Source organism: Ornithorhynchus anatinus, chromosome 3 (assembly GCF_004115215.2).
Source record: "Ornithorhynchus anatinus isolate Pmale09 chromosome 3, mOrnAna1.pri.v4, whole genome shotgun sequence".
In the NCBI taxonomy this organism is placed as follows: Eukaryota; Metazoa; Chordata; class Mammalia; order Monotremata; family Ornithorhynchidae; genus Ornithorhynchus; species Ornithorhynchus anatinus.
In genome coordinates, this window is record NC_041730.1 from 137087674 (window position 1) to 137115180 (window position 27507).

The window sequence follows — 27507 nt, forward strand, 5'->3', positions numbered from 1 at the left end:
TCACGTGGGACGACCCGATGACCCTGTATCTCCCCCAGCGCTTAGAACAGTGCTCGGCACATAGGAAGCGCTTAACAAATACCAACATTATTATTATTCTTAGCCATTAAATGGCAGAGTCTGTGACCTCGTATATGCCATGGGCCTCTAAGAGCATAAATGCTGGTGTGATTGTCAAAGGAATTTCAACTGGGGAGAAAACCGATTAACTGGAGACCCTCTCCCCAAGACACAACCTTCCAACTGCCAATTTTCCCAAGTATTGACTGATTGATTGAATACTAGCTCATCTTTTATTTCAGAGGTCATTCCAGAAAATTATCTTTTACAAGTCTAGAAGATGCTAAATAAGACTGGTATCGAGACGTTTTATTTATTGTATTTTAATTTTGTTGTATTTTATTTCATTATGATTTTCCTCGTCTGTATTGATGTCTGTCTCCCCCACTCTTGACTGTAAGCTTGTTGTGGGCAGGGAATATCGCCATTCATTGTTTTATTGTACTTTCCCAAGAGCTCAGTGCTCTGCACGCAGTAAGTGCTCAATAAATACGATTGAATTGAACAAATCATATTTATGGAGGGCTTACTTTGTGCAAAGAGCCCGGGCTTGGGAGCAGAAGGTTCTAATCCCGGTTCCGCTACCTTTCTACTGTGTGGCTTTGGGCTAGTCACTTCACTTCTCTGCGCCTCAGTAACCTTATCTGTAAAATGGGGATTAAGACTGTTAGCCCCATATGGGACAGGGACTGTGTCGAATCCGATTTGCTTGTATCCACCCCATCGCACTCCAGTGGTTGCCCATCGACCTCCGCTCCAAACAAAAACTCCTCACTCTAGGCTTCGAGGCTCTCCGTCACCTCGCCCCCTCCTACCTCTCCTCCCTTCTCTCTTTCCACCGCCCACCCCGCACGCTCCGCTCCTCCGCCGCCCGCCTCCTCGCCGTCCCTCGGTCTCGCCCGTCCCGCCGTCGACCCCCGGGCCGCGTCCTCCCGCGGTCCCGGGACGCCCTCCCTCCTCACCTCCGCCAGACTCGTTCTCTTCCCCTCTTCAAATCCCTACTTAAAACTCACCTCCTCCGAGAGGCCTTCCCAGACTGAGCTCCTCCCTTTTTTCCCTCTGCTCCCTCTACGCCCCCCTTCACCTCTCCGCAGCTAAACCCTCTTCTCCCCCCTTCCCTCTCCTCCTCCCCCCTCCCGTCCCACCCCCTCGGCACTGTACTCGTCCGCTCGGCTGTATAGATCTTTACCACCCTATTTATTTTGTTTATTTTGTTTAATGAGATGTACATCACCCTGATTCTATTTAGTCGCCATCGGTTTTTATGAGACGTTCTTCCCCTCGACTCTATTTATCGCCACCGTTCTCGTCCGCCCGTCTCCCCCGATCAGACGGTGAGCCCGTCAAACGGCAGGGACCGTCTCTATCTGTTGCCGACTTGTTCATTCCAAGCGCTTAGCACAGTGCTCTGCACATAGTAAGCGCTCAATAAATACTACCCCCAGCGCTTAGAACAGTGCTCGGCACATAGTAAGCGCTTAACAAATACCAACATAATCAATACTATTGAATGAATACAATGCCTGGCACATTGTAAGCGCTTAACAGGTATCAAAATTATTACCACAGTTATTACATGCAGAGGGTGGCCCTAAACATCTGGGAGAGTACAGTACAACAGAGTCGGTAGACGTGTCCCCTGCTCGCAGTGAGTTTACAGTCTTGAGTGGGACACCGATACAAATAAATAAATCACAGATATTCACGTGAGCGTCGTGGGACTGAGGGAGGGGACGAATAAAGGGAGCAAATCAGGGCGATGCAGAAAGATGTAGGAGAAGAGGAAATGGGGGCTTAGTCGGGGAAGGATTTTTTGAGGAAAAGTGATTTTTAATAAGGCTAGCCACTGGTCACATAGGGAGAAGGTTGAGATGAAGGTTAATTTAGGGATTTAAAGTCAAAGGACAATGGTTTTGGCAGTGGTTTTCCACATGAAACGGTAGAAAGGGTCGGTCACCTTTCTCTTCTTTCCAGTTTTACTTGCAGACAAGATTTCTGCAAATAATTTCATCAGAAATTACATGGGGGACCCTAACCTGCTTTATATTGGTTCGTGTTTATGATTTGAATTACGAGTATTCCAAACCACCTGGCCCCTGAGCACCTTAATGCAGTTCAAATTGACACGGAATTCTCCAAGGCCTTCCCAGGTAACTATATGAGAGTGATTTATGCTGTTTTCGTTGAGCGCAGAATCACGACGACACTTGCGGGCCCAAACATTAGAGAACAGATATAAATAACGTATTTTGCCGTATAAACAGACACCACGCAGTCGGTCCACCCATCGATGGTACGTACCGAATGTTCGCTGAGTGCGGAGCACTGTACTAAACACTTGGGAGAGCGCGGTACAATCAGAGCTGGTAGACGTTCACAGCCAACAAGGAGCTCTGTTCCAGCGGGAGAGACCAACGCTACGATCATTTGCAGATAGAGGAGAGGAAGGAAAGACGGATATGGTAAATAAATAGGTGTTTAAATAGCACCGTCTGTCGGTTGATGTCTATCAGTCAATCTCTCAACGGTGATCCCTGAGCACTTGGTAGAATGTCACGCGGTAGAGTTAATAACGATATTTGTTAAGCCCTTACTGAGTCCTGGCGTTGGTGTAAGATAATAATAATAACGTTGGTATTTGTTAAGCGCTTACTACGTGCAGAGCACCGTTCTAAGTGCTGGGGGAGATACAGGGTAACCAGGTGGTCCCTCGTGAGGCTCACAGTTAATCCCCATTTTACAGATGAGGTCACTGAGGCACAGATAAGCGAAGTGACTCGCCCACAGTCACACAGCTGACAAGAGGCCGAGCCGGGAGTCGAACCCATGACCTCTGACTCCAAAGCCCGGGCTCTTTCCACTGAGCCACGCTGCTTCTCCAATCTAAGATAGGCAGATTGGACTCAGTCTCTGCCCCAAGGGGGTTCCCAGTTGGTAAGATCGTTGTGGGCAGGGAGTGTGTCTGTCTGTTCTGTATTGTACTCTCCTAAGGGCTTCACACAGTGCTGTGCACACAGTAAGCACTCGATAAATACAGTCGAATGACTGAGTGAATGAGAACGGGCGTCGATTCCCCACTTTGCGAATGAGGAACCCGAAGCACAGAGAAGTTGGGTGACTTGTCAAAGGTCTCACAGCAGACAAGGGGCGGAGCGGGACAGAGAACCTCAGTGGAAAGAGCCCGGGCTTTGGAGTCAGAGGTCATGGGTTCGACTCCCGGCTCGGCCACTTGTCAGCTGTGGGACTGTGGGCGAGTCGCTTCACTTTCTCTGGGTCTCAGTTCCCTCATCTGTAAAATGGGATTAAGACTGTGAGCCCCACGTGGGACGACCTGATTCCCCTGTGTGTCTACCCCAGCGCTTAGAACAGTGCTCTGCACATAGTAAGCGCGTAACAAATACCAACATTATTATTATTATTATTATTTGATTTCCAGTCCCGTACTCCTTTCCCTAGGTCACGCTGCTTCTCTAGAGGTGGTTGATAATTATCGTCCGTCTCTCCCTCTAGACTGTAAGCTCGCTGTGGGCAGGAAATGGGCCTGTTTATCGTTCATTCGGTTGTATTTATTTAGCGCTTACTGTGCGCAAAACACTGTGCTAAGCGTTTATGTTTGTATCACACTCTCCCAAGCACTTAGCACAGTAAGCGCTCAATAAATACGACTGACTGACTGAAAGGGCTCACAGAAAGGCTAAGAGGGGCATGGAGGGGCTGAAGTGTCAGAAGGGATATGACTCTATTTATCGCCGTCGCTCTCGTCCGTCCGTCTCCCCCCGATCGGACCGTGAGCCCGTCGGACGGCAGGGACCGTCTCTATCTGTTGCCGACTTGTTCATCCCAAGCGCTCAGTACGGTGCTCTGCACATAGGAAGCGCTCAATAAATACTATTGAATGAATGAATGAACTTGGGGAGAAGAAAAATGAATTAGGACCCCAGGAAATCTTCCCCCATGGTACTTTCCATCTGGGCGTTAAATAACCTACTCTCCGAGGTGATAAGTTTCAGATTGGGAAGAGAGGTCGCGGGTTGCTTTCAAGGATTCAAAAGCTACATCTGTTTCCCCAAACCGAATACGTACTTTACGAGGCCGAGGGTTGGTTTCGAGCACCGCGCTCGCCTTCTAACAAGTTAATTACTCACCAGATGCCTCGTCAACCTCCTTCTCTTCAGTTGCTAAATACCACCAGGGTTTTTTTCCCCGATTTCAGATTTCTCCGTTGTCCTTTAATGTGCCTTTTGAACTAAATGAGCTTGCCCCCTCTTACCCCGGATCTCCGCTCTCCTGCTACAACCCAGCCGGCACGCCTGGTCTCCTCTGATGCCAACTTTGTCACTGGACGGCCGTCTCGTCTGTCTCACCGCCGACCTTTCTCCCACGGGCCTGGAACCCCTTCGCTCCTCGTATAGAGAAGCGGCGCGGCTCAGTGGAAAGAGCCCGGGCTTTGGAGTCAGAGGGCATGGGTTCGAATCCCGGCTCGGCCACTTGTCAGCTGGGTGACTTCGGGCGAGTCACTTCACCGCTCGGTGCCTCGGTTCCCTCATCTGGAAAATGGGGATTAAGACCGTGAGCCCCACGTGGGACGACCTGATTCCCCTGTGTCTACCCCAGCGCTTAGAACGGTGCTCGGCACATAGTAAGCGCTTAACAAATACAATTACCGACATTGTTATCTGACAGAAAATGCCTCTCCCTACCTTCAAAGCTTTAATTAAAGGCCCGTCTCCTCCAAGAGGCCTTCCCGGACTGAGCCCTCCTTTCTTCTTCTCCCGCTCCCTTCTGCGTCGCCTTCGCCTCCTCCCTTTATTCATCTCCCCTCCCAACCCTACAGGACTTATGAGGGCAGGGAATATAATAATGATAATAATGATGGTATTATGTGCCAAGCACTGTTCTAAGCGCCGGGGTGGATCCATGGTAATCAGGTTGTCCCACGTGGGGCTCACAGTCTTAATCCCCATTTTACAGGTGAGGTAACTGAGGCACAGAGACTAATGATGTTGGTATTTGTTAAGCGCTTACTATGTGCCGAGCACTGTTCTAAGCGCTGGGGGAGATACAGGGTAATCAGGTCGTCCCACATGAGGCTCACAATTAATGCCCATTTTACAGATGAGGTCACTGAGGCACAGAGAAGTGAAGCGGCTTGCCCACGGTCACACAGCTGACAAGTGGCAGAACTGGGAGTCCAACTCATGACCTCTGACTCCCAAGCCCGTGCTCTTGCCACTAAGCCACACTGCTTCTCCATGGCATATCTGCATGGCCTAGCGGATAGAGCACGGGCCTGGCAGTCGGGAGATCATGGGTTCTAATCCCGGCTCCGCCACTTGTCAGCTGTGTGACTTTGGGCAAATCACTTCACTTCTCTAGGCCTCAGTTCCCTCCTCTGGAAAATGGGGATTGAGACTGGGAGCCCCAAGTGGGACAGGGACGCTGTGGACGACCCCATTTGCCTGTGTCCACTTCAGCGATTACAGCAGTGCTTGGCACATAGTAAGCGCTTAACAAAAACCATTACTGTAGCACTTGGAAAATAGTGCTCAGCGCTTAGAACAGTGCTTGGCACATAGTAAGCGCTTAACAAATATGATTATTTCAGTACTTAGAACGGTGCTCATTTCTTAGAACAGTGCTTGGCACATAGCGCTGAAGAAACACCATCATCCTTATTTTTATTCCTTCTTTGTACTCCCCAGTTTCTTTATGCAGTGTGTTGCATCTAGTGGAAAGAGCCCGGGCTTGGGAGTCAGAGGTCATGGGTTCGAATCCCCGCTCTGCCGCCTGTCAGCTGTGTAACCTTGGGCAAGTCACTTCACTTCTCTGTGCCTCAGTGACCTCAACTGTCAAATGGGGATTAAGACTGTGAGCCTCAGGTGGGACAACCTGATTACCCTGTATCTACCCCAGCGCTTAGAACAGTGCTCTGCACATAGTAAGCGGTTAACAAATACCAACATTATTATTATTATCATACTTGTAGAGTATAATAAATATATATTGGAGAAGCAGCGTGGCTCAGTGGAAAGAGCCCGGGCTTGGGAGTCAGAGGTCATGAGTTCGAATCCCAGCTCTGCCACTTGTCAGCTGTGTGACTGTGGGCGAGTCACTTCACTTCTCTGCGCCTCAGTGACCTCGTCTGTAAAATGAGGATGAAGACTGGGAGCCCCATGTGGGACAACCTGATGACCTTCTATCTACCCCAGTGCTTAGAACAGTGCTCGGCACATAGTAAGCGCTTAACACATACCGTCATCATCATCATCATCTGGCCTGTAAGCTCCTTGTGGATAGGGGACAGGTCTACCAACTCTGTTATATTGGACTCTCCCGAGGTCTGAGCGCAGTGCTATGCACACAGTCAGAGCTCAGCAAATACCACTGATGGGTTGATTGAGTGCTTACTGGATGCACCGATACAGTCCCTTTTCCCAATGGGTTTCAGAACGTAGTAATGTCATCGTGGTATCTGTTAAATGCTTACTATATTAGAGAAGCAGCGTGGCTCAGTGGAAAGAGCGTGGGCTTGGGAGTCGGAGGTCAAGGGTTCGCATCCCGGCTCCGCCGCTTGCCAGCTGTGGCAATTCACTCAGCTTCTCTGTGCCTGAGTTGCCTCATCTGTAAAATGGGGATTAAGACCGTGAGCCCCACGTGGGACAGTCGGATCACCTTGTATCCCCACAGCGCTTAGAACGGTTCTTTGCTCATATTGAGCGCTTAAAAAATACCACCGTTATCATTATTATCATTCTATGCCAAGTCCCCTCGCAGGGTGGCACCTGGAGAGTTTCCAGTCCTCTACCAGTCTCGACTACGGGAGGGAGAGTCAAGCCGAGGTCTGTCCTTTCCAGTCCTAGCTTGGCCAGTGGCTAGGGAGCGGCAGGCCGTCGGCTACAAGGCAAAACTCCCCCTTGCCTGGCAGCAGCGGCCCGGGAGAGAGTCCAGGGCGGAGACTCGGGTTTACTGCGCGGAAGGCGGCGATGGTAAATCGCTCCCGCATTTCGACCGAGAAAACTCTGCGGATCCACTACCGGAAGGATGGCAGATGGAGAGCGGGGCCTTCGGGGAGGGATGCGTCCGTGGCGTCGCTACGGGTCGGAGACGACTCGACGGCACAAACAAGACAAATACGCCAAGCACCGTACTCAGCGCCGAGGTGGTCACAGTCTGTTCTTAAAGTAAAAATAATCCATTGACTACTCCAGTCCGCTAGACTGTAAGGTCCTTGGGGGCAGGGAACTGTCTACCAACTCTGTAGTAATGGACTCTCCCAAGCGCTTAGGACAATACCCTGTGCAAAGTAAGCCCTCAATGAATATGATCCATCGATGGATGGAGAACGGCCTTTGGAGTCATAGGTCATGGGTTCGAATCCCGCTCGGCCACTTGTCAGCTTGTGACTGTGCGACTGTGGGCGAGTCACTTCACTTCTCTGGGCCTCAGTGACCTCATCTGTAAAATGGGGATTGAGACTGTGAGCCCCACGTGGGATTCCCCTGTGTCTACCCCAGTGCTTAGAACAGTGCTCTGCACATAGTAAGCGCTTAACAAATACCAACGTTATTATTAAGGAGAATGGGTATTGAGTCTCCTTTTTTAGCAGATGAGGGAATTGAGACCCAGAGAAGTTAAGGAACGTACGCAAAGTCACACAGCAGCTAAGTGGAGGAGTCAGTATTAGAACCCGGGGCCTCCGACTCCCGGGCCCGATCTCTTTCCACTAGGCCATGCTGCTTCCCTTTTATAAGAGATAGGGAGAGCACGGGGATCATCCCCCTTTTACAGATGAGGAAACGGAGGCACAGAGAAGTTGAGGGACTCTGTCAAAGGCACACAACAGGCACAGAAAAGTTGGGAGACCGTCAAAATCACACAGTAAGCCAAGAGCAGAAGTGGGATTTGAATCCTCAATCCTGTGATCTTCCCACCCCTCTTCGTAGACTGCCGAGTGCTTTAGAAACTTGATTTTTTTTTTTTTTAAATCTTCCTAAAGAAAGGAGCTAGTTCTGTAAATATTTGCCGGGCCAGATCCCAAGATAGCAAATCTTTCATCTAAGTAAAGTAAAGCCGTTTGTTTGAGACGGAGCACTGGTGCAAAAGCCGAGGATCTCTTGACCCTCTTCTCCTCTCCCTCCCTTCCCGCCGACCCCCAGTCGAGGTTTGCGACCCCAAAGACTTTAACTCACCTTCTCTTCTCAGCAGCCTTAGAAGGGTTTTGAGCTCTTAGATGCTGCCTCCTTTCCCCTGAGTCTGTGGGTAATAATAATGATGCCATTTATTAAGCACTTACTATGTGCCAAGCACTCTTCTAAGCACTGACTAATGATGATAATTGTGAAGCGCTTACTATGTGCCAAGCACTGTTCTAAGCGCTGGGGGAGATACAAGTTCGTCAGGTTGTCCCACGTGGGGCTCGCAGTCTTAATTCCCATTTGACAGATAAGGTAACCGAGGCACAGAGAAGTTAAGTGACTTGTCCGTAGTCACACAGCAGGCAAGTGGCGGAGGCGGGATTAATAATAATGATAATGTTGGTATTTGTTAAGCGCTTACTATGTGCCAAGGACTGTTCTAAGCGCTGGGGGAGATACAGGGTCATCAGGTTGTCCCACGTGGGGCTCACAGTCTTAATCCCCATTTTACAGATGAGGGAACTGAGGCACGGAGAAGTTAAGTGACTTGCCCAAGGTCACACAGCTGACAAGTGGCAGAGCGGGGATTTGAACCCATGACCTCGGACTCCCAAGCCCGTGCTCTTTCCACTGAGCCACGCTGACTCCCAAGCCCAGGCTCTTGCCACTAAGTCACGCTGCTTCTCATGGTATTTGTTAAGCATTTCCTATCTGCCAGTCACTGTACTGAGCGCTGGGGTACACAGACGCTAATCAGGTTGGACCCATTCCCTGTCCCACATGGAGCTCCCAGTCTTAATCCTCATTTTACAGATGAGGAAACTGAGGCCCGGAGAAGTGAAACGTCTTGCCCCGGGTCACACAGCAGACAGATGGCAGAGCCGGGATTAGAACCCAGGTCCTTCTGACTCTCGGGCCAGTGGTCTATCCACCGGGCCACGATGCCTTTTGAGGACAGGGGCCAACTCCGTTGTAGCGTACTCTCCCAAGTGCTCAGTACAGTGCTCTGCTCACAATAAAGACATTACTGATCGACTGAGTGGATTGATTTCTCTGGCCAGGTGATCTGTAGGATCTTTCCCCCTTCAGGAATCACTTTTCATTCTAAGGAAAGAACTAAAGATGCAATTAACTGGCAAAGCCATCTTCAGCAGACCTCCATCTCCCCGGGAGCATAGACATCTTTATCAATCACAGTAGCTCTGCCTCCAATCTTTAATCCATCCCCCCGAGCGCTTAGTTCAGAGCCGTGCATCATGCGTGGGCTTAATAAATACCCTCTCGCTGACAACTGACAAAACTCTGGCTCTGTTAAAATATAAAAACCCTTCACCGTCTCCTTGCCTCTCGGCCCTGTAAAATGTCGTGTGTCACAAGTGGCGGATATGATTTATGTGGATCGATTTATGGTATTTATTAAGCTCTGACTACCTTCCTTCATTCAGTCGGTTATTGAGTGCTTACTGTGTGCAGAGCACTGTACTAAGCGTTTGGGAAGTACAATTCAGCAACAAATAGAGACGATCCCTGTCCACAACGAGTTCCCCGTCTAGAAACGGAGGAGCCAGACATCAAAACAAGTTAACAGTCATCAGTAGCATCATTATAAATAAATAGAATTGTAGCTATATACACAACAATAATACTAAGCAGTTGGTAGAGTACAACAGGATTAGTAGACGCTTTCATTCATTCATTCGATAGTATTTATTGAGCGCTTACTGTGTGCAGGGCACCGTACTAAGCGCTTGGAATGGACAAATCGGCAACAGCTGGAGACGGTCCCTGCCCTCTGACGGGCTCACGGTCTGATCGGGGGAGACGGGCGGACGAGAACGACGACAATAAACAGAGTGAAGGGGACGATCATCTCATCAAAACAATGGCAAATAAATAGAATCAGGGTGATGTACGTCTCAATGAACAAAATGAATAGGGTGATGAAGATCTATACAGTTGAGCGGACGAGTACGGTGCCGAGGGGGTGGGACGGGGGCTTACAGTCTAAAGGGAGATTCACGCTATGACATGGGAATAATAATAATGGTGATTTTGCTAAGCGCTGATGAGGTTCCAAGCAGTGTCTTATGCACTGGGTGAGATACAATGCAAACAGGGCAGATATGGTACCTGTCCCTCACAGGACTCCCAATCCAAAGAGGAGAAAGAGCAGGTATTGAATCCCCTTTTGTGGAAGAGAAAGGGAAGCCACAAAGAAGTGAATTGACTTGCCCCAGGTCACGCCGCAGGCAGGTGGTGAGTAGAATCAGAACCCAGGTCCTTTGACTCCAGGTCCCTGCTCTCTTCTCAAGGCCTTGCTGCCCCCTCCAATGCTTTATCACCTGCTCTTCTGACTGGTTGATTTCCCTTTCATAAAGTCGTTCGGGTTTTCAGCACCGGGGGATGTTTTATGACAAATCATCAGCGGTTGCAGAAGAACTCAAAGCGAAGAGCACTTAAGCATGTCAGAGAGTTCTGGGGAACTGGCCCCCGGAGAGCCGTAGAATAAACACTTCCGAGCAGCAGAAGCCAGGGCTGGAGGACAATTAACTGCTTTTCGAAGCCTGGAGGATTTTAAAAAGTCGAATCCATCTCTATAGGCGCTTTAGAATTAACGGATCCTCCGTTAGAGACGCAATTAGGATCCTTCACCCACTTTTGAGACGTCCAATGTGTAGGCCACGAGAGATGGATGCTTTGCACCCAGATGTTATCGGGCTGGGTGCTTGGGTAGCATGGGAACTTCTCACACTAGGCTTCAAGGCTGTCCATCACCTCGCCCCTTCCTGCCTCACCTCCCTTCTCTCTTTCCACCGTCCACCCCGCACGCTCCGCTCCTCCGCCGCCCACCTTCTCGCCGTCCCCCGTTCTCGCCTATCCCTCCGTCGACCCCCGGGCCGAGTCCTCCCGCGGTCAGGGAACGCCCTCCCTCCTCACCTCCGCCAAACTCATTCTCTTCCCCTCTTCAAAACCCTACTTAAAGCTCACCTCCTCCAAGAGGCCTTCCCACACTGAGCTCCCCTTTTCCCTCTGCTCCCTCTACCCCCCACGTCACCTCTCCGCAGCTGAGCCCTCTTCCCCCCCTTTCCCTCCGCTCCTCCCCCTCTCCCGTCCCCTCCCCTCGGCACCGTACTCGTCCGCTCAACTGTATAGATCTTCATCACCCTATTTATTTTGTTAATGAGATGGACATCACCTTGATTCTATTTATCGGCTATCGTTTTCATGAGACGTTCTTCCCCTCGATTCTATCTATCGCCATCGTTCTCGTCTGTCCGTCTCCCCCGATTAGACCGTGAGCCCGTCAGAGGGCAGGGACTGTCTCTATCTGTTACCGATTGGTACATTCCAAGCGCTTAGTACAGTGCTCTGCACGTAGTAAGCGCTCAGTAAATACTATTGAATGAATGAATGGGAAGATTGCACGCAAGATGGCTGTGGCTAGGAAGGGGGAGGGCGAGCCAAACAACCGTCTGAAGGTTTCTTCTGTGTCTATTAATAGTAGTGATAGTATTTATTAAGTGCTTACCTGTAATACCGATAACAACGGGGATGTTCGTTAAGCTCTTACCATGTGCCAGACCCTGTACTGAGCACTGCGGTAGATGCAAGTGAATCGGATTGGACGTAGCCCCCGTCCCCCTTGGGGCTCCCCGTCTTAATCTCCATTTTACAGATGAGAGAAAGGTACACAGAGGTGAAGTGACTTGCCCAAGATCATACAGGAGACATGTGGCAGAGTCTGCATTAGAACCCAGATCCTTCTGACTCCCAGGCCCGGACTCGCGCCATTAGGCTGGAAAGAGTACACGGATAAGAGTGAAACTCCATCCCTGATCTTCCAGGGCCGCACAATCTAGGGACAAGGGGGGAAAGGATTTGGTGAAAGAACTAAAATACTAATTATGCTTGTGGTATTTGTTAAGCGATTAGTCTCTGGCAGGAGAAAGAGTGTAGGATAGTGGATAGAGCACTGGCCCGGAAATCAGAAGGACCTGGGTTCTAATTCTCTCTGCCACCTCTCTGCTCCGTGACCTTTGCTGAATTGTACTTTCCAAGCGCTCAGTACAGTCCTCTGCACAAGTTAAGTGCTTCGTAAATAAGATTGAAAGAATGAATGAATGAATGAAGACTGTGAGCCCTAAGTGGGACGTGGCCTGTGTCCAATCTAGCATGTATGTACCCCAGTATGTAATACAGTGCCTGGCATCTAGTAAGCACTTAACTAATACCTTTTAAAAAAAAAAAAGTGCTGTATTGAACGCCGTGGTTATATAGATGCAGATTAGATGCTGTCCCCGCCCCACATAAGCCTCACAGTCTAAGGGAGAGGGAGGTAATCCCCATTTTACAGATGACGTAACAGTGTCGTGGAGAAATGAAATGACTTAGTCAAGGTCACACATCAGGCTAATAGCAGACCAGAGTTTCGAATTCCTTTGTTCTGACTCCCAGTCCTGTGCTCTTGCCACCGGATCACGTTAGGCTTTATAAAAAAAAAAAAAACCCTGCCAGGTGAAAGTACTAAGACTTTCCGAAATCATCAATCTGGGTTTATTCTACCTCTGCATCAAACAGAAACTCATTATTGGCTTCAAAGCACTCATTCAGCTCACCCCCTCCGACCTCACCTTGCTACTCTCCTAAATTTGGGTATTTTTGTCAAGCGCTCACTACGCGCGGAGCACTGTTCTAAGCGCTGGGGTAGATACAGGGGAATGAGGTTGTCCCACGTGAGGCTCACAGTCTTCACCCCCATTTTACAGATGAGGGACAGAGAAGTGAAGTGACTTGCCCACAGTCACCCGGCCGACCACCCGGCCCACATACTTCACTCCTCTAACTCACTCCTCACTGTACCTCGATCTCGTCGCCCGCCTCTCACCCACGTCCTGCCTCTGGCCTGGAGCACCCTCCTCCCTTAAATCCAACAGACACTGACTCTCCCCCGCATTCGAAGTTTTACTGAAGGCCCATCTCCTCCAAGAGGCCTTCCCTGACTAAGCCCTCCTCTCCTCTACTCCCTCTCCCTTCAACATCGGCGTTGCTCTCGGATCGACTTTAAGAAGTCGATATTTACAGCACCTTCCGTTCTGCAACTCTCACATTTGCCTAAATTATGTAAACGTCTGTCTCTGCCTCTGTCTCGACCATCTCTGTAGAATTGTATTAATTCATTCAGTCGTTCAATAGTATTTATTGAACGCTTACCGTGTGCAGAGGTCCGTACGAGGCAGCTGGGAAAGTACAGTACAGCAATAAAGAGAGACAATCCCCGCCCACAGTGAGCTCACGCTCTAGAGGGGGGAGACAGACATCAATAAAAGGAGACGTCCATATAAATAAATGAGATTACGGATATATGAATAAGTGCTGTGGGGCGGGGAGGAGGAGAAGAGCAAAGGGAGCGAGTCAGGGTGACGCGGAAGGGAGGGGGAGATTGAGGAAAAGCGGGGCTTAGTCTGGGAAGGCCTCTTGGAGGAGGTGGACCTTCGGTAAGGCTTTGAAGAGGAGGGAGAGTCACTGTCCGGAGGATTTGAGGAGGGAGGGCGTTCCAGGCCAGAGGTACGATATGGAGCAGGGATAGGCAGCGAGACAGGTGAGAACTGGGCCCAGTGGGAAGGTTAGAGGCACCATTCATTCATTCATTCATTCATTCATTCAATAGTATTTATTGAGCGCTTACTATGAGCAGAGCACTGGACTAAGCGCTTGGAATGAACAAGTCATCCCAGAGGAGCGGAGTGTGTGGGCCGGGTTGGAGTAGGAGAGAAGGGAGGTGAGGTAGGAGGGGGTGAGGCGATGTAGAGCTTTAATAATAATGTAGGTAGTTGTTAAAGCGCTTACTATGTGCAGAGCACTGTTCGAAGCGCCGGGGTAGACACGGGGGAATCGGGTTGTCCCACGTGGGGCTCACGGTCTTAATCCCCATTTTACCGATGAGGGAACTGGGGCATAGAGAAGTTGAGTGGCTTGCCCACGGCCACCCAGCTGCCAAGGGGCAGAGCTGGGATTTGAACTCATGACCTCTGACTCCAAAGCCCGGGCTCTTTCCACTGAGCCGCGCTGCTTCTCCTAAGCCAATAGTGAGGAGTTTTGGTTTGATGTGGAGGTGGATAGGCAACCGCTGGAGATTTCTGAGGAGGGGGGTGACGTGCTCTGAACGTCTCTGTAGGAAGATAATCCAGGCAGCAGATTGAAATATGGACTGGAGAGGGGAGAGACGGGAGGCTGGGAGGTCAGACAGGAGGCTGATGCAGCCATCCAGGTGGGAGAGAGTGAGCGATTTTACTAAGGCGGAAGCGGTTCGGATGGAGAGGGAAGGGCGGATCTCGGTGCTGTTGTGAAGGTGGGACCGACGGGATTTGGTAGCCGATTGGATACGTGGGTCGAATGAGAGAGCGGAGTGGAGGATGACACCGGGGTTATGGGCTTGTGAGACGGGCAGGATGGTTGTGCCGTCTACAGTGACTCTTCCAAGTGCTCACAGTAAGTGCTCAGTAAATACCCCCGATTGATTCATTCATTCATTTAATTCAATCATATCCATTGAACACGTTGTGCAGAGTGATGATGATAATAATGTTGGTATTTGTTAAGCGCTTACTATGGGCAGAGCACCGTTCTAAGCGCTGGGGTAGACACAGGGTCATCAGATTGTCCCACGTGAGGCTCACGGTCTTCTTCCCCATTTTGCAGATGAGGGAACTGAGGCCCAGAGAAGTGAAGTGACTCGCCCACAGTCACCCAGCTGCCAAGTGGCAGAGCCGGGGTTCGAACCCGTGACCTCTGACTCCCAAGCCCGTGAGCTTTCCGCTGAGCCACGCCGTACTGTACTAGGAGCTTGGGAGAGTATACTATAGGAGAAGCAGCATGGCGCAGTGGAAAGAGCACGGGCTTTGGAGTCAGGGCTCATGAGTTCGAATCCCAGCTCTGCCACTTGTCAGCTGGGTGACTGGGGGCAAGTCACTTCACTTCTCGGTGCCTCAGTGACCTCATCTGTAAAATGGGGATTAAGACTGTGAGCCCCACGTGGGACGACCTGATTCCCCTGTGTTTACCCCAGCGCTTAGAACAGTGCTCTGCCCATAGTAAGCGCTTAACAAATACCAACATTATTATTATTATTATTATAACAATTGAACAGAATAATTCTCTGCGCATTGACCTTCAGCTACACTGCAAGGAAGAGCCTTATGAGCGACCCTTCCCCCTCGATCCAGAACTACCTAGGCCTAGGCACACGGTTTTGTGTTGGGTTGTTTTTCTGATGCAAGTGTCCTGATAAAGCCTTCTTTATCTTGTAACTCATGGTCGATATACAGGAGATCGAAATTGCAGGGGGATTAAATGGGCTCAGCGTGAAACGCCAGAGTTACAGGCAAAAAACAACTTTGGCAGGTGCGATAATATATATATTTTGTAAGATATCGGTGTTCCCACTGCCTTTCTGCCCCCAAATTGCCGAAAATCAGGTCTCTCCTCTCAGCATCGCAACCTTCAACCGCGCCAGGAGTAGCGATTTTCATTTGCGATCTAGAGTACTTGACCGTTGGGCCGATCGCGACGATCGAGACTCAGGAAGAGCAATCCGATCCAATATTGGTCGTTGGTCGTACCCGTTTAGCACGTACGATTTCAATACTTTCAGGTAGGCGGTAAAAACTCCTCGTCAATTCTGCCTATCCGCGTGTCTCCGGCCCACGTGAGCCAGCAATTTATCGGGATTCCCGTGGGAACCGTCCCCCTCCCAGAATGATCTAGGGGTCTCTTTGGCGAGGGACTTTCCCCCGGTTGGCCCAAGCGCTTAGTACGATGCTCTGCCCCTATTAAGCGCTCAGTAAATGCGACTGAATGAACGAACTGGAACCCGGGTCTCTTTCCTCCCAGAGTAAGCAGGGTGGTTAATTTACGTAACCAAACTCTACCTTATGGGGACTGTTTTAATCGAGACTCAACGAAAGGAGTTTGCAACTGAATGAACGAACTGGAACCCGGGTCTCTTTCCTCCCAGAGTAAGCAGGGTGGTTAATTTACGTAACCAAACTCTACCTTATGGGGACTGTTTTAATCGAGACTCAACGAAAGGAGTTTGCAACTTGCCTCTGAATTTCACCTCAGCTTTGAAGTCTGAATATGAACAGTGCTCGCCTTATGGCTTTTGGTGGATGGGGTTTTATCCGCATGGGATGGGGATTTGTCGGTGGAAATAAAGCCAGAGAAAGCAACGGGAAGAAGCGACTGAAGATATCGAAATGCCTTGATCCCTTCAACGTTATTTATCTCCCGTATTGAATGTTCACGCTCACGCTTTGATCCCTCATTGGTTGAATCTCACAATCCTCGTGACTGACGACAGATCCTTACTGGAAATTTTTGCAACGGCCTCTTCCTCCAGATAAAGGGAAAGAGTCAAGCAGAGCTTCCTGCCCCTCCCCCTTGATTCTGCACACCGAGAGGACGAGTCACGCTACGGAGAATGAAGAAAAGGTGTGTTTCTGATTCAATTTAGCAACTCTTTTTTGGGGTATTTGGTATGTGTCAAGCACTGTTCTAAGCACTGGGGTAGACACAGGGTTGTCAGGTCGGACACCGTCCCTGTCCCACATGGGGCTCACGGTCTAAGTGATAATAATAATGATGGCATTTGTTAAGCGCTTACTATGAGCCAAACACCGTTCTAAGTGCTGGGGTAGATACAAGGTCAGAGGTTGTCCCACGTGGAGCTCACAATCTTAATCCCCATTTTCCAGATGGGGCAACTGAGGCACAGAGAAGTTAAGTGGCTTGCCCAAGGGCACACAGCAGACAAGTGGCGGGGCCGGGAATAGAACCCAGGTCCTCTGATTCCCCAGCCCGCGCTCTTTCCGCTAAAGCGCGCTGCTTCTCAGGAAGTAGGAGGTACAGGTCCCCCTCTAGACTGTAAGGTCACCGTGGGCAGGGAATGTGTGTCTTTATCGTTGTACTCTCCCAAGCGCAAGGTACACTGCTCTGCACGCAGTAAGTGCTCCATAAATATGATCGAATGAATCGAAGGAATTAATGAATCCCCATTTTCCAGTTGAGAAAACTGAACGTTGGTATTTGTTAAGCGCTTACTATGTGCAGAGCACTGTTCTAAGCGCTGGGGTGAATACAAGGTAATCTGATTGTCCCGTGAGAGGCTCACAGTCTTAATCCCCATTTTACAGCCGAGGGAACTGAGGCACAGAAAAATTAGGTGACTTGCCCACAGTCACACAGCTGACAGGTGGCGGAGTCGGCATTCGAACCCATGACCTCAGACTCCCAAGCCCGTGGACTTTCCCCTGAGCCACGCTACTTCTCTGAATACTTCTTTATAATGGTATTTCATCTATACTTACTAGATGCCAAGCACTGTTCTTAGCGGTGGGGTAGACGCAGGTTTGTCAGGTTGAACACAGTCCCCGCCCCATATCGGGCTCCCAGTCTAAGTAGGAAGAAGAGCAAATATTTAATCCCCATTCTGCAGTTGAGAGAACTGAGGCACAGAGGGAAGAGAAATGACTTGTCCAAGGTCACACAACATGCAAGTGGCGGAGCCAGGATTAAAACCCAGGTCCCCCGACTCCCAGGCCTGGCTCTCTTTCCACTAAACCACACTGCTTCGAGATTATATGTCGAACCCGACATTGACGGGCTCGGTAGTACGACAAACTTCCACGTAATCTGAATTTACCCAAAATTACAGCTTGGCTTAACTTTCTGAGATCTATTTAGAATAGGCTAACGACTTGATTCGTGGCCCTTGGGGAAATTGTATTCACTCAGACACAATGTTTTTATTTTTTCCCTAAGGGTCCTTTAATATCATTTAATTTGCCAACTAGAATTCATATGCATCCACCCATGATGTGTTCAGTTTTGTTTTGTTTCTAAATCCGGTGAAGCCCTTAAATGTTTTTCGCTCAGAACAGCAAAGCTCTTCAGTTTCTCCACATTTTTGCCACAATGCGACACGACCGCGTTTTAACTGCTCTTCTGTGAGTTCAGTCAATCGATCGATCAGTGGTATTTACCGAATGCTTACTAGGTATCAAGCACTGTACTAAGTGCTTGGGAGAATATAGTACCGTCGAGTTGATAAAAATGATCCCAGCCCACCAGGAGTTTAAATCCTCGAGGAAGTCAGGCATGAAAATATATTTCCAAGAGGGGAATGTGGATATGTTCTTTCACCTCTTCTTATTGCTTGTTATTTTTTACCCATCATCAGTTTCCTTTTATTCCTTGAACCTATTTCTTCTCTAACCTTTACCTTTGAAAGATTTTCCCGGTCTCCCTGAATTTCCCGCCGTCCCCCGGTGTAGGGTATTAGCAATCCATCAATCCGTGGGTTGTGTTATTAATATGATTGTTATTTTTAGCATTGTTGTTATTCTATTTAAGTGCTTCCTATGTGCCAGGCTCTGTAGGAAACAGCGTGGCTTAGTGGATAGAGCACGGACCTGGGAGTCAGAAGGTCGTGGGTTCTAATTCCGGCTCCCCCACTTGTCTGCTCTGTGACCTTGGGCAAGTCGCTCCACTTCTCTGTGCCTCAGTTACCGCATCTGTAAAATGGGGATTGAGATTGTGAGCCCCATTTTAGACAGGGACTGTGTCCCACCCGATTGGTTTAATATCCACCTCAGTGCTTAGTACAGTGCCTGGCACATAGTAAGCACTTAACAAATACCACAGTTATTATTATTATTATTATTATTATTACTAAGCACTTGGGTGGATATAGCCAAATCGTATTGCACACAGTCCCTGTCCCACATGGGGCTCCCGGTCTTAATCCCCATTTTCCAGATGAGAGAACCGAGGCCCAGAGAAGTGAAGTGACTCACCCAAGGTCACACACCAGACAAGTAGAGGAGCTTGGATTAGACCTCAGGTTCTTCTGCCAACCAAGCCTGTGCTCTATCCACTGGACCACACTGCTTCTCACGTACTGAATCATCCCAATATATCACCTCTTCCGGATGTAATAATAATAAAAATGATAATGGTATTTGTAAAGCGCTCACTATGTGCCACGCACTGTTCTAAGTGCTGGGGTAGGTAAAAGGCACTGTCCAAGTGGGGCGCACAGTCTTAATCCCCATTTTAGAGATGAAGATGTAGATGTTTTGTCCTTAAAACCAAGGCACACTGAACTTTTGTTCTAGTATGTATGACTTTTGGTACAGTGCTCTGCGCATAGGAAGTGCTCGATAAATACTAGTGAATGAATGAATGAATGACTTCCCATGAGAGAGCAAAATATCGGTGCCATATATAATTGAAACTAGTTTCACCTAACTAGTGAAACTTATAACTAATTTCACGATCGCTAACTTCTGAAGACATTCACCCCTCTAGACCGTAACTCGTTTTGGTCAGGGAACGTGTCTACCAACTCTGATATATTTCAATAATAATGATAGTAATAATGTTGGTATTTGTTAAGCGCTTACTATGTGCCGAGCACTGTTCTAAGCGCCGGGGGAGATACAGGGTCATCAGGTCGTCCCACGTGAGGCTCACGGTCTTCATCCCCCTTTTAGAGATGAGGTCACTGAGGCCCAGAGAATAATAATGGTGGTATTTGTTAAGCGCTTACTAGGTGCAGAGCACTGTTCTAAGCACTGGGGTAGACACAGGGTCATCAGGTTGTCCCACGTGAGGCTCGCAGTTAATCCCCATTTTACAGATGAGGTAACCGAGGCCCAGAGAAGCGAAGTGACCTGCCCAAGGTCACACAGCTGACAAGTGGCAGAGCTGGGATTCGGAGACATGACCTCTGACTTCCAAGCCCGGGCTCTTTCCACTGAGCCACGCTGCTTCTCTATGTTACTCTCCCGAGGGGCTGGTATAGTGCTCTTCACATAGTAAGCGCTCAACAGATGCCACTGAATGAATTATTGAATGAATAGGTAGGCTTGATTGATGGCTTAGTTCACATTTTTGACCCACAGTTGGATAGAGACCTGAATTTGTTTTCTCGTTGGGACATCTGCCATTTAGTCACAAAATGAGGAAACCACACAAACTCATTTCCAACATCAAAACACTTTTCAGAACGTCGCAGGAGCAGGGGTCAACAAAGCATCTTTTAATCATAAATTGCACTTTCAGAATCCAATTTAGAATATATCCTCCACTATGTAAGGAAATAACTGCGACCTTTTCCTAAGATTTCAAATTATCCACTGGCCTCCCTCTGGGAGTTTTCTCTTTCAAAACACTAATGCGTTGGAAATTTACCCAGCTGTAATAAGCAATTATGGTAAAACATAAATAATATTAAAGTCTCTCGGCATCAAAGATAAACTCCACGGTAACGCAGAGACAGTGGGGGGATGGAGCACGAGAGGAAAATGCGTGATAACATGAAACCTAAGCAACTGTTTAGTCTCCCGACTCTGCCCCTTGTCAGCCGTGTGACTGTGGGCGAGTCACTTCACTTCTCTATGCCTCAGTGACCTCATCTGTAAAATGGGGATTAACTGTGAGCCTCACGGGGGACGACCTGATGACCCTGTATCTCCCCCGGCGCTTAGAACGGTGCTCTGCACATAGTGATAATAACAATGCTGGTATTTGTTAAGCGCTTACTGTGTGCAGGGCACCGTTCTAAGCGCCGAGGGAGATACAGGGTAATCAGGTTGTTCCACGTGAGGCTCGCAGTTAATTCCCATTTTCCAGATGAGGGAACCGAGGCCCAGAGAAGTGAAGCGACTCGCCCACAGTCACACAGCTGACACGTGGCGGAGCCGGTTGTCGAACCCCTGACTTCTGACTCCCAAGGCCGGGCTCTTTCCACTGAGCCACGCCGCTTAGTAAGCGCTTAACAAATACCAACGTTATTCTTCTCTGTGCCTCAATTTCCGGTTCTCCCTCCGACTCAGATCGCAAGCCCTGTGTGGGCCGGTGACTGTGCCCCACCTGATTAATTTGGATCTACTCCGGCACTTAGTAAACAGTGAAGGAAATGCCAATAAACCAAGAGAAACAGCATGGCATCATGATTAGGACTGAGGCCTGAGAGTCAGAGCTTCTGGATTCTAATCCCGGCCCTGCCACTGGTCTGCTGTGTGACCTTGGATAAATCACTTCACTTCTCTGGGCCTCAGTGTCCTCATCTGGAAAATGGGGATGGAGACCGTAAGCCCAACGTGGGACAGACTGTCTTGTCTGTCTTGCTTGTCTCCACCCCGACATTTAGTATGGCGCCTGGCACATAGTAAGCGCTTAACAAATTCCATAATTATTATTATTTTATTATTACTATAATAGAAGCAGACACATAATCCCTATAGCCTGTGAGCTTGTCGCGGGCGGGGAATGTAACCATTTATTGCTAGGTTGTATTTTCCCAACCATTTAGTACAGTGCTCTGCCCACCAATAAATATGTCTTCCTGACTGACAGGGAATAATTTACGGACGTGAAAGAAGCGGCGTGGCTCAGCGGAAAGAGCCCGGGCTTGGGAGTCAGAGGTCGTGGGTTCTAATCCCGGCTCCGTCACTTATCAGCTATGTGGCTTTGGGCAAGTCACTTCACTTCTCAAGGCCTCCTCTGTAAAATGGGGATGAAGATTGCGAGCCCCTCAGGGGACAACCTGATTACCCTGTATCTGCCCCAGCGCTCAGAGCGGTGTCGGCACATAGCACAAATATCATCATTTTCATTATTATCATTACTGTTAATTGCTCCAGCGGTAGAGCATTTTAGCCTATCGTGCGCGTATCGTCTTCCATTCTAATTCCAACCTCTCTCTCGGAAGGAATGTTCTTTGCTGGGACGTGATGCCAACAGCTCCTCGAAAGGCAACAAGCCCGTGGCGTCCACTCCCGTCCCGGGATCTCCTTGGTAAGTGTTCTCCAGCTCCCGCCAACCCCGGGGGTCCGCTACGTTGCCGCTTCCCAGATGTCCCGTTTCACCCCCTGGAGAAGAAAGGAATCGTCGTTTTGTCGGCCCGGCGTGATCCTCTGAGGTCCTTACAGAATCGTGCCGCTGCTCTGTTTAATCATGAATACTAACAATCATGATGGTATTTATTAAGCACCCACTCTGTGTCAAGCACCGTTCTGAGATCTGAGGGCAGATAGGAAAGCAGCCTGGCCTGGTGGCTGGAGCCCGGGCTTGGGAGTCAGAAGGACCTGGATTCTAATCCCGGCTCTGCCGCTTGTCTGCTGTGTGACCTTGGACGGGTCGCTTCACTTCTCTGGGCCTCTGTTCCCTCATCTGTACAATGGGGATTAAAACTGTGAGCCCCTCGTGGGGTAGGAACTGTGTCCAACCCGCTTAATTTGTACCTACCCAGTGCTTAGAACAGTGCTTGACACATACCAGTATTATTATTATCATTACTAGCTAATCAGGTTGGACACAGTCCCTGTCCCACCCTGGGCTCCCAGTCTCAATCCCCATTATACAGGCGAGGTCACTGAGGCCCATAGAAGTGAAGTGACTAGCCCAAGGTCACACAGTAGACACGTGGCAGAGCCGGGATTAGAACCCAAGTCCTCCTGACTCCCAGGCCCGGGCTCTATTCACTAGGCTCTGTTGCCTCCCGCTACAGAATTCAATCAGTCATATTTATTGAGCGCTTACTAAGTGCAGAGTGTTGTAATAAGCGCTCGGGAGGGAAGCAGCGTGGCTCAGTGGAAAGAGCCCGGGCTTGGGAGTCAGAGGTCATGGGTTCGACTCCCGGCTCTGCCACTTGTCAGCTGGGTGACTGTGGGCGAGTCGCTTAGCTTCTCTGGGCCTCAGTTCCCTCATCTGTACAATGAGGATTAACTGTGAGCCTCACGTGGGACAACCTGATGACCCTGTATCTCCCCCAGCGCTTAGAAAACAGTGCTCTGCACATAGTAAGCGCTTAACGAATACCAACATTATTACGCTATAACAGTATAGAGACACGTTCCTTGCCGACAATGAGTTTACAGTCTAGAGGATGATTTTCCACGGGTGGAGGGCAAGGTGGTGTATCCTTGTCACCCAAACTCTTGGTAAAGTGCTCTGCGTTCAGCAAGCACTCCGTAAATACCATCGATCGATCGGTCGACTGGTGTGCTTCCAGAAGCAGGCCCTCAGTTGAGGACGGTGACGACGACGGTGATAATGGCGTCGAGGCTGACGATGACAGAGAGAATATCCCATTAAGGCTCCCCTTTCACACCGAGAGATTCCCGACCACTAAATTCCCGAAACCCGATGGATTCCCGGAGGTAGACGAGCAGCCGGGGGGTTTGTTCTTCGTGAAATCGAAAACCCCTGGGAAAGGCCTCCTGTGTTTCTGTTGTGTTTCCCGAGCCCGTCGGCACGGTGCATCGCGCTCAATGAGGCATCGAATAAATATAATTACTACTACCGTTATTCATCGCATGCCCACCGGGCGCATTTATAGTCATCCAGTGTATCCGAAGAAGGCTCCACCTGTGGAGAAATTCACCCGGGAATTCCTCGTGTCGTTGAGGACGGTTAGTTGGAGATGTAGCTAGATGAGTCCTCTAGGATGAGAGGCAACTGAAGCGTGAGAAAACGCGGAGAGGTCGGGGGACCAACTCTATTGCGATAACTGTGATATTTAGTGAGCGCTTACTCTGCGGCAGGCGCTGTGCTATGCGCCGGGGTGGATGCAAGGAAATCAGGTCGTCCCTGTCATTCATTCATTCAATAGTATTCACTGAGCGCTTACCACGTGCAGAGCACTGGACTAAGCGCTTGGAACGGACAGATGGGCAACGGAGAGAGACGGTCCCTGCTCTCCGACGGGCTTACGGGCTATGAGAAGCAGCGGGGCTCAGTGGAAAGAGCACGGGCTTTGGAGCCAGAGGTCATGGGTTCGAATCCCGGCTCTGCCGCTGGTCAGCTGTGTGACTGTGGGCGAGTCGCTTCACTTCTCTGGGCCTCAGTGACCTCATCTGTAAAATGGGGATGAAAACAGTGAGCCCCACGTGGGACAACCTGATTCCCCTGTGTCTACCCCAGCGCTTAGAACAGTGCTCTGCATATGGTAAGCGCTTAACAAATACCAACATTATTATTAATGTGGGGAGACGGACAGACAGGAACAATGGCAGTAGAGTCAAGGGGAAGAACATCTCATGAAAACAAGGGCAAATAAATAGAATCAAAGTGATGTACAGCTCATTAAACAAAATAAATAGGGTGAGGAAGATATATACAGTTCAGCGGACGAGTACGGTGCTGAGGGGGTGGGACGGGAGAGGGGGAGGAGGAGAGGGAAGGGGGAGGGAAAGGAGAGGGAGAGTCCCGCATGGGGCTCACACTCTTAGTCCCCATTTTACAGATGAGGGAACTGAAGCCCAGAGAAGTGAAGTGACTCGCCCAAGGCCACACAGTAGACACGTGGAGGGATTAGAACCCATGACTTTCACACTCCCAGACCCGGGCTCTATCCACTAGGCCGGGTTGCTTCCCCTCCCCCAAGGACTTAGTACAGTGCTCTGCACACAGTAAGTGTTTAATAAACGCCACTGATTGAATCAATGATAATAATAACGATAGTGCTTTTTAATCGCTTACTACGTGCCGAGCACTGTTCTAAGCGCCGGGGTAGATAGAAAACAATCAGGTTGTCCCACGTGCGGCTCACAGTCTTGATCCCCATTTTACAAATGAGGTCACGGAGGCCCAGAGAAGTGAAGTGACTTGCCCAAAGCCACACAGCTGATGAGCGGCGGGGCCGGGATTCGAACCCATGACCTCCGACTCCCAGGCCTGGGCTCGTTCTCTGCTGGAGGTTGAGGAGAGGAAATCAGGGATGAAGGGAGAGTGTGAGAAAGAGAGAAAGATATTAATGTCTGTCTCCCCCTTTGGAATATAAGCTTGTTGTGGGCGGGGAATGTGTCTGCCAACTCTGTTATATTGTTAGATCGTACTTCCCTAATCGGGGAAGCAGCGTGGCTCAGTGGAAAAAGCCCAGGCTTGGGAGTCAGAGGTCATGGGTTCGAATCCCCGCTCTGCCACTTGTCAGCTGTGGGACTGTGGGCAAGTCACTTCACTTCTCTGGGCCTCAGTTCCCTCATCTCTAACATGGGGATGAAGACTGTGAGCCTCCCGTGGGACAACCTGATGACCCTGTATCTCCCCCAGCGCTTAGAACGGTGCTCTGCACATAGTAAGCGCTTCACGAATACCAACGTTATCATTCCTAATCGCTTAGTACGGTGCCCTGCATTCAGTAAGCGCTCACTGAATAGGATTGATTGAGTGAATCGAATGAAACTAAGTAAGGAAGTTGGCTGCCAAGGAAAAAGGGTGTGAGCTGAGGTAAGGAGAGAAAAGAGGGAGGATGTGGGGGGGATAAGTACTGCCTATTATTTGGATATATATATATATATATATATATATATATTCTAATGGCTAAGGACATACCATCTAACATCCCCAAAATAAGTAAAAGTAGAAATTGGATTAGTATTAACTGCACATACATTGTGCGTTCAGCTTGGCTCAGTGGCAAGAGCCCGGGCTTGGGAGTCAGAGGTCGTGGGTTCTAATCCCGGCTCTGCCACTTGTCAGCTGTGTGACTCTGGGCGAGTCGCTTCACTTCTTTGGGCCTCAGTTACCTCATCTGTGAAATGGAGATTAGACTGTGAGCCCCACGTGGGACAATCCGATTACCTGGTATCTATCCCATCGGTTAAGCTTGGCCCAGAGTAAGCGCTTAACAAATACCATCATTATAAGCGCTTAATACAGTGCTCTGCACACAGTAAGCGCTTAATAAATATGACTGAATGAGTACATTGGGAGCAATGACATGTTTAAGGCACTTGAAAAGAACAATTAATCAATAAATCAGGGGTATTCATTAATAATGATGATAATGTTGGAATTCGTTAAGTGCTTACTATACGCCGAGCACTGTTTTGAGCACCGGGGTAGATACAAGGTAATCAGGTTGTCCCACGTGGGGCTCACAGTCTTCATCCCCATTTTCCAGATGAGGTAACTGAGGCACAGAGAAGTTAAGTGACTTGCCCACCGTCACACAGCTGACAAGTGGCAGGGCACTGTTCTGAGCGCTGGGCTAGATACAGGGTCATCAGGTTGTCCCACATGAGGCTCACAGTCGTAATCCCCATTTTCCAGATGAGGGAGCTGAGGTCCAGAGAAGTGAAATGACTTGCCCACCGTCACACAGCTAAGTGGCAGAGCCGGGATTCAAACCCATGACCTCTGACTCCCAAGCCCGGACTCTTTCCACTGAGCCACGCTGCTTCTCTGAGTACTCAATACAGTGTTCTGCACCCTGTAAACGCTCACGAAATTTAACTGACCGATAGACGGGATCGAGGTGCGGCGAGCAGGTTGGCGTTAGGGGAGGAGAGTATGCAGAATGACGAAACCACGGTATGATAATATTTCAGTGAGTAGGGAGAGGTTCGAAGTCAGAGCAGGGGTGAGAAATCAAGGACGATCAGGTCCTGGCGTGGAATCCGGTGGATTTGGTGATGAGGAGATGATTGCGTCCAGCGCGGCTCAGTGGAAGGAGCCCGGGCTTCGGAGTCAGAGGTCATGGGTTCGACTCCCGGCTCCGCCGCTTGTCAGCTGGGTGACTGTGGGCGAGTCACTTCACTTCTCTGGGCCTCAGTGACCTCATCTGTTAAATAGGGATCAACTGTGAGCCTCAGGTGGGACAACCTGATTGCACTGTATCTACCCCAGCGCTTAGATCAGTGCTCTGCACATAGTAAGCGCTTAAGAAATACCAACATTATTATTAGATTGTAAACTGGTGATGGGCAGAGAACGTGTCCGCTAAGTCTCTTGGACTGGACTCTCCCAAGCGCTTGGTACAGTGAGTTCTAATCCCGTTCCGCCACTTGTCTGCTCTGTTACCTTGGGCAAGTCGCATAACTTGTCTGTGACTCAATTCCCTCATCTGGAAAATGGGGATTAAGACTGTGAGCCCCATATTGGACAGGGATCGTGTCCGATCCGATTTGCGTGTATCTACCCCAGCGCTCAGTACAGTAGCTGGCACATAGTATGCGCTGAACAAATAAGCAGCGTGGCTCAGTGGAAAGAGCCCGGGCTTGGGAGTCAGAGGGTGTGGGTTCTAATCCCAGCCCCGCCACTTATCAGCTGTGTGACCTTGGGCGAGTCATTTCACTTCTCTGGGCCTCAGTTACCTCATCTGGAAAATGGGGATTAAGACCTGGAAACCCAAATGGGATAGGGACTGCGTCCAACCTGATTTGCTTGTGTCCACCCCACCGCTTAGTACGGTGTGTGACACGTGGTAAGCATTTAACAGATACCATAAATGGTATTATCATTTTTA

The 27507-nt window shown here is 49.5% G+C and overlaps 1 protein-coding gene across 2 annotated transcripts in view; it reads left to right on the forward strand.

The window, feature by feature from the left end:
- The window catches only part of TCERG1L (transcription elongation regulator 1 like), a 268833-nt gene that overhangs the window by 171728 nt on the left and 69598 nt on the right, over positions 1-27507 (forward strand). For both annotated transcript variants that reach the window (XM_029059313.2, XM_029059314.2), the window contains exons 6-7: positions 16594-16685; positions 21970-22055. In XM_029059313.2, the coding sequence (XP_028915146.1) occupies positions 16594-16685; positions 21970-22055 (178 nt within the window). The remainder of the gene's footprint in view (positions 1-16593; positions 16686-21969; positions 22056-27507) is intronic.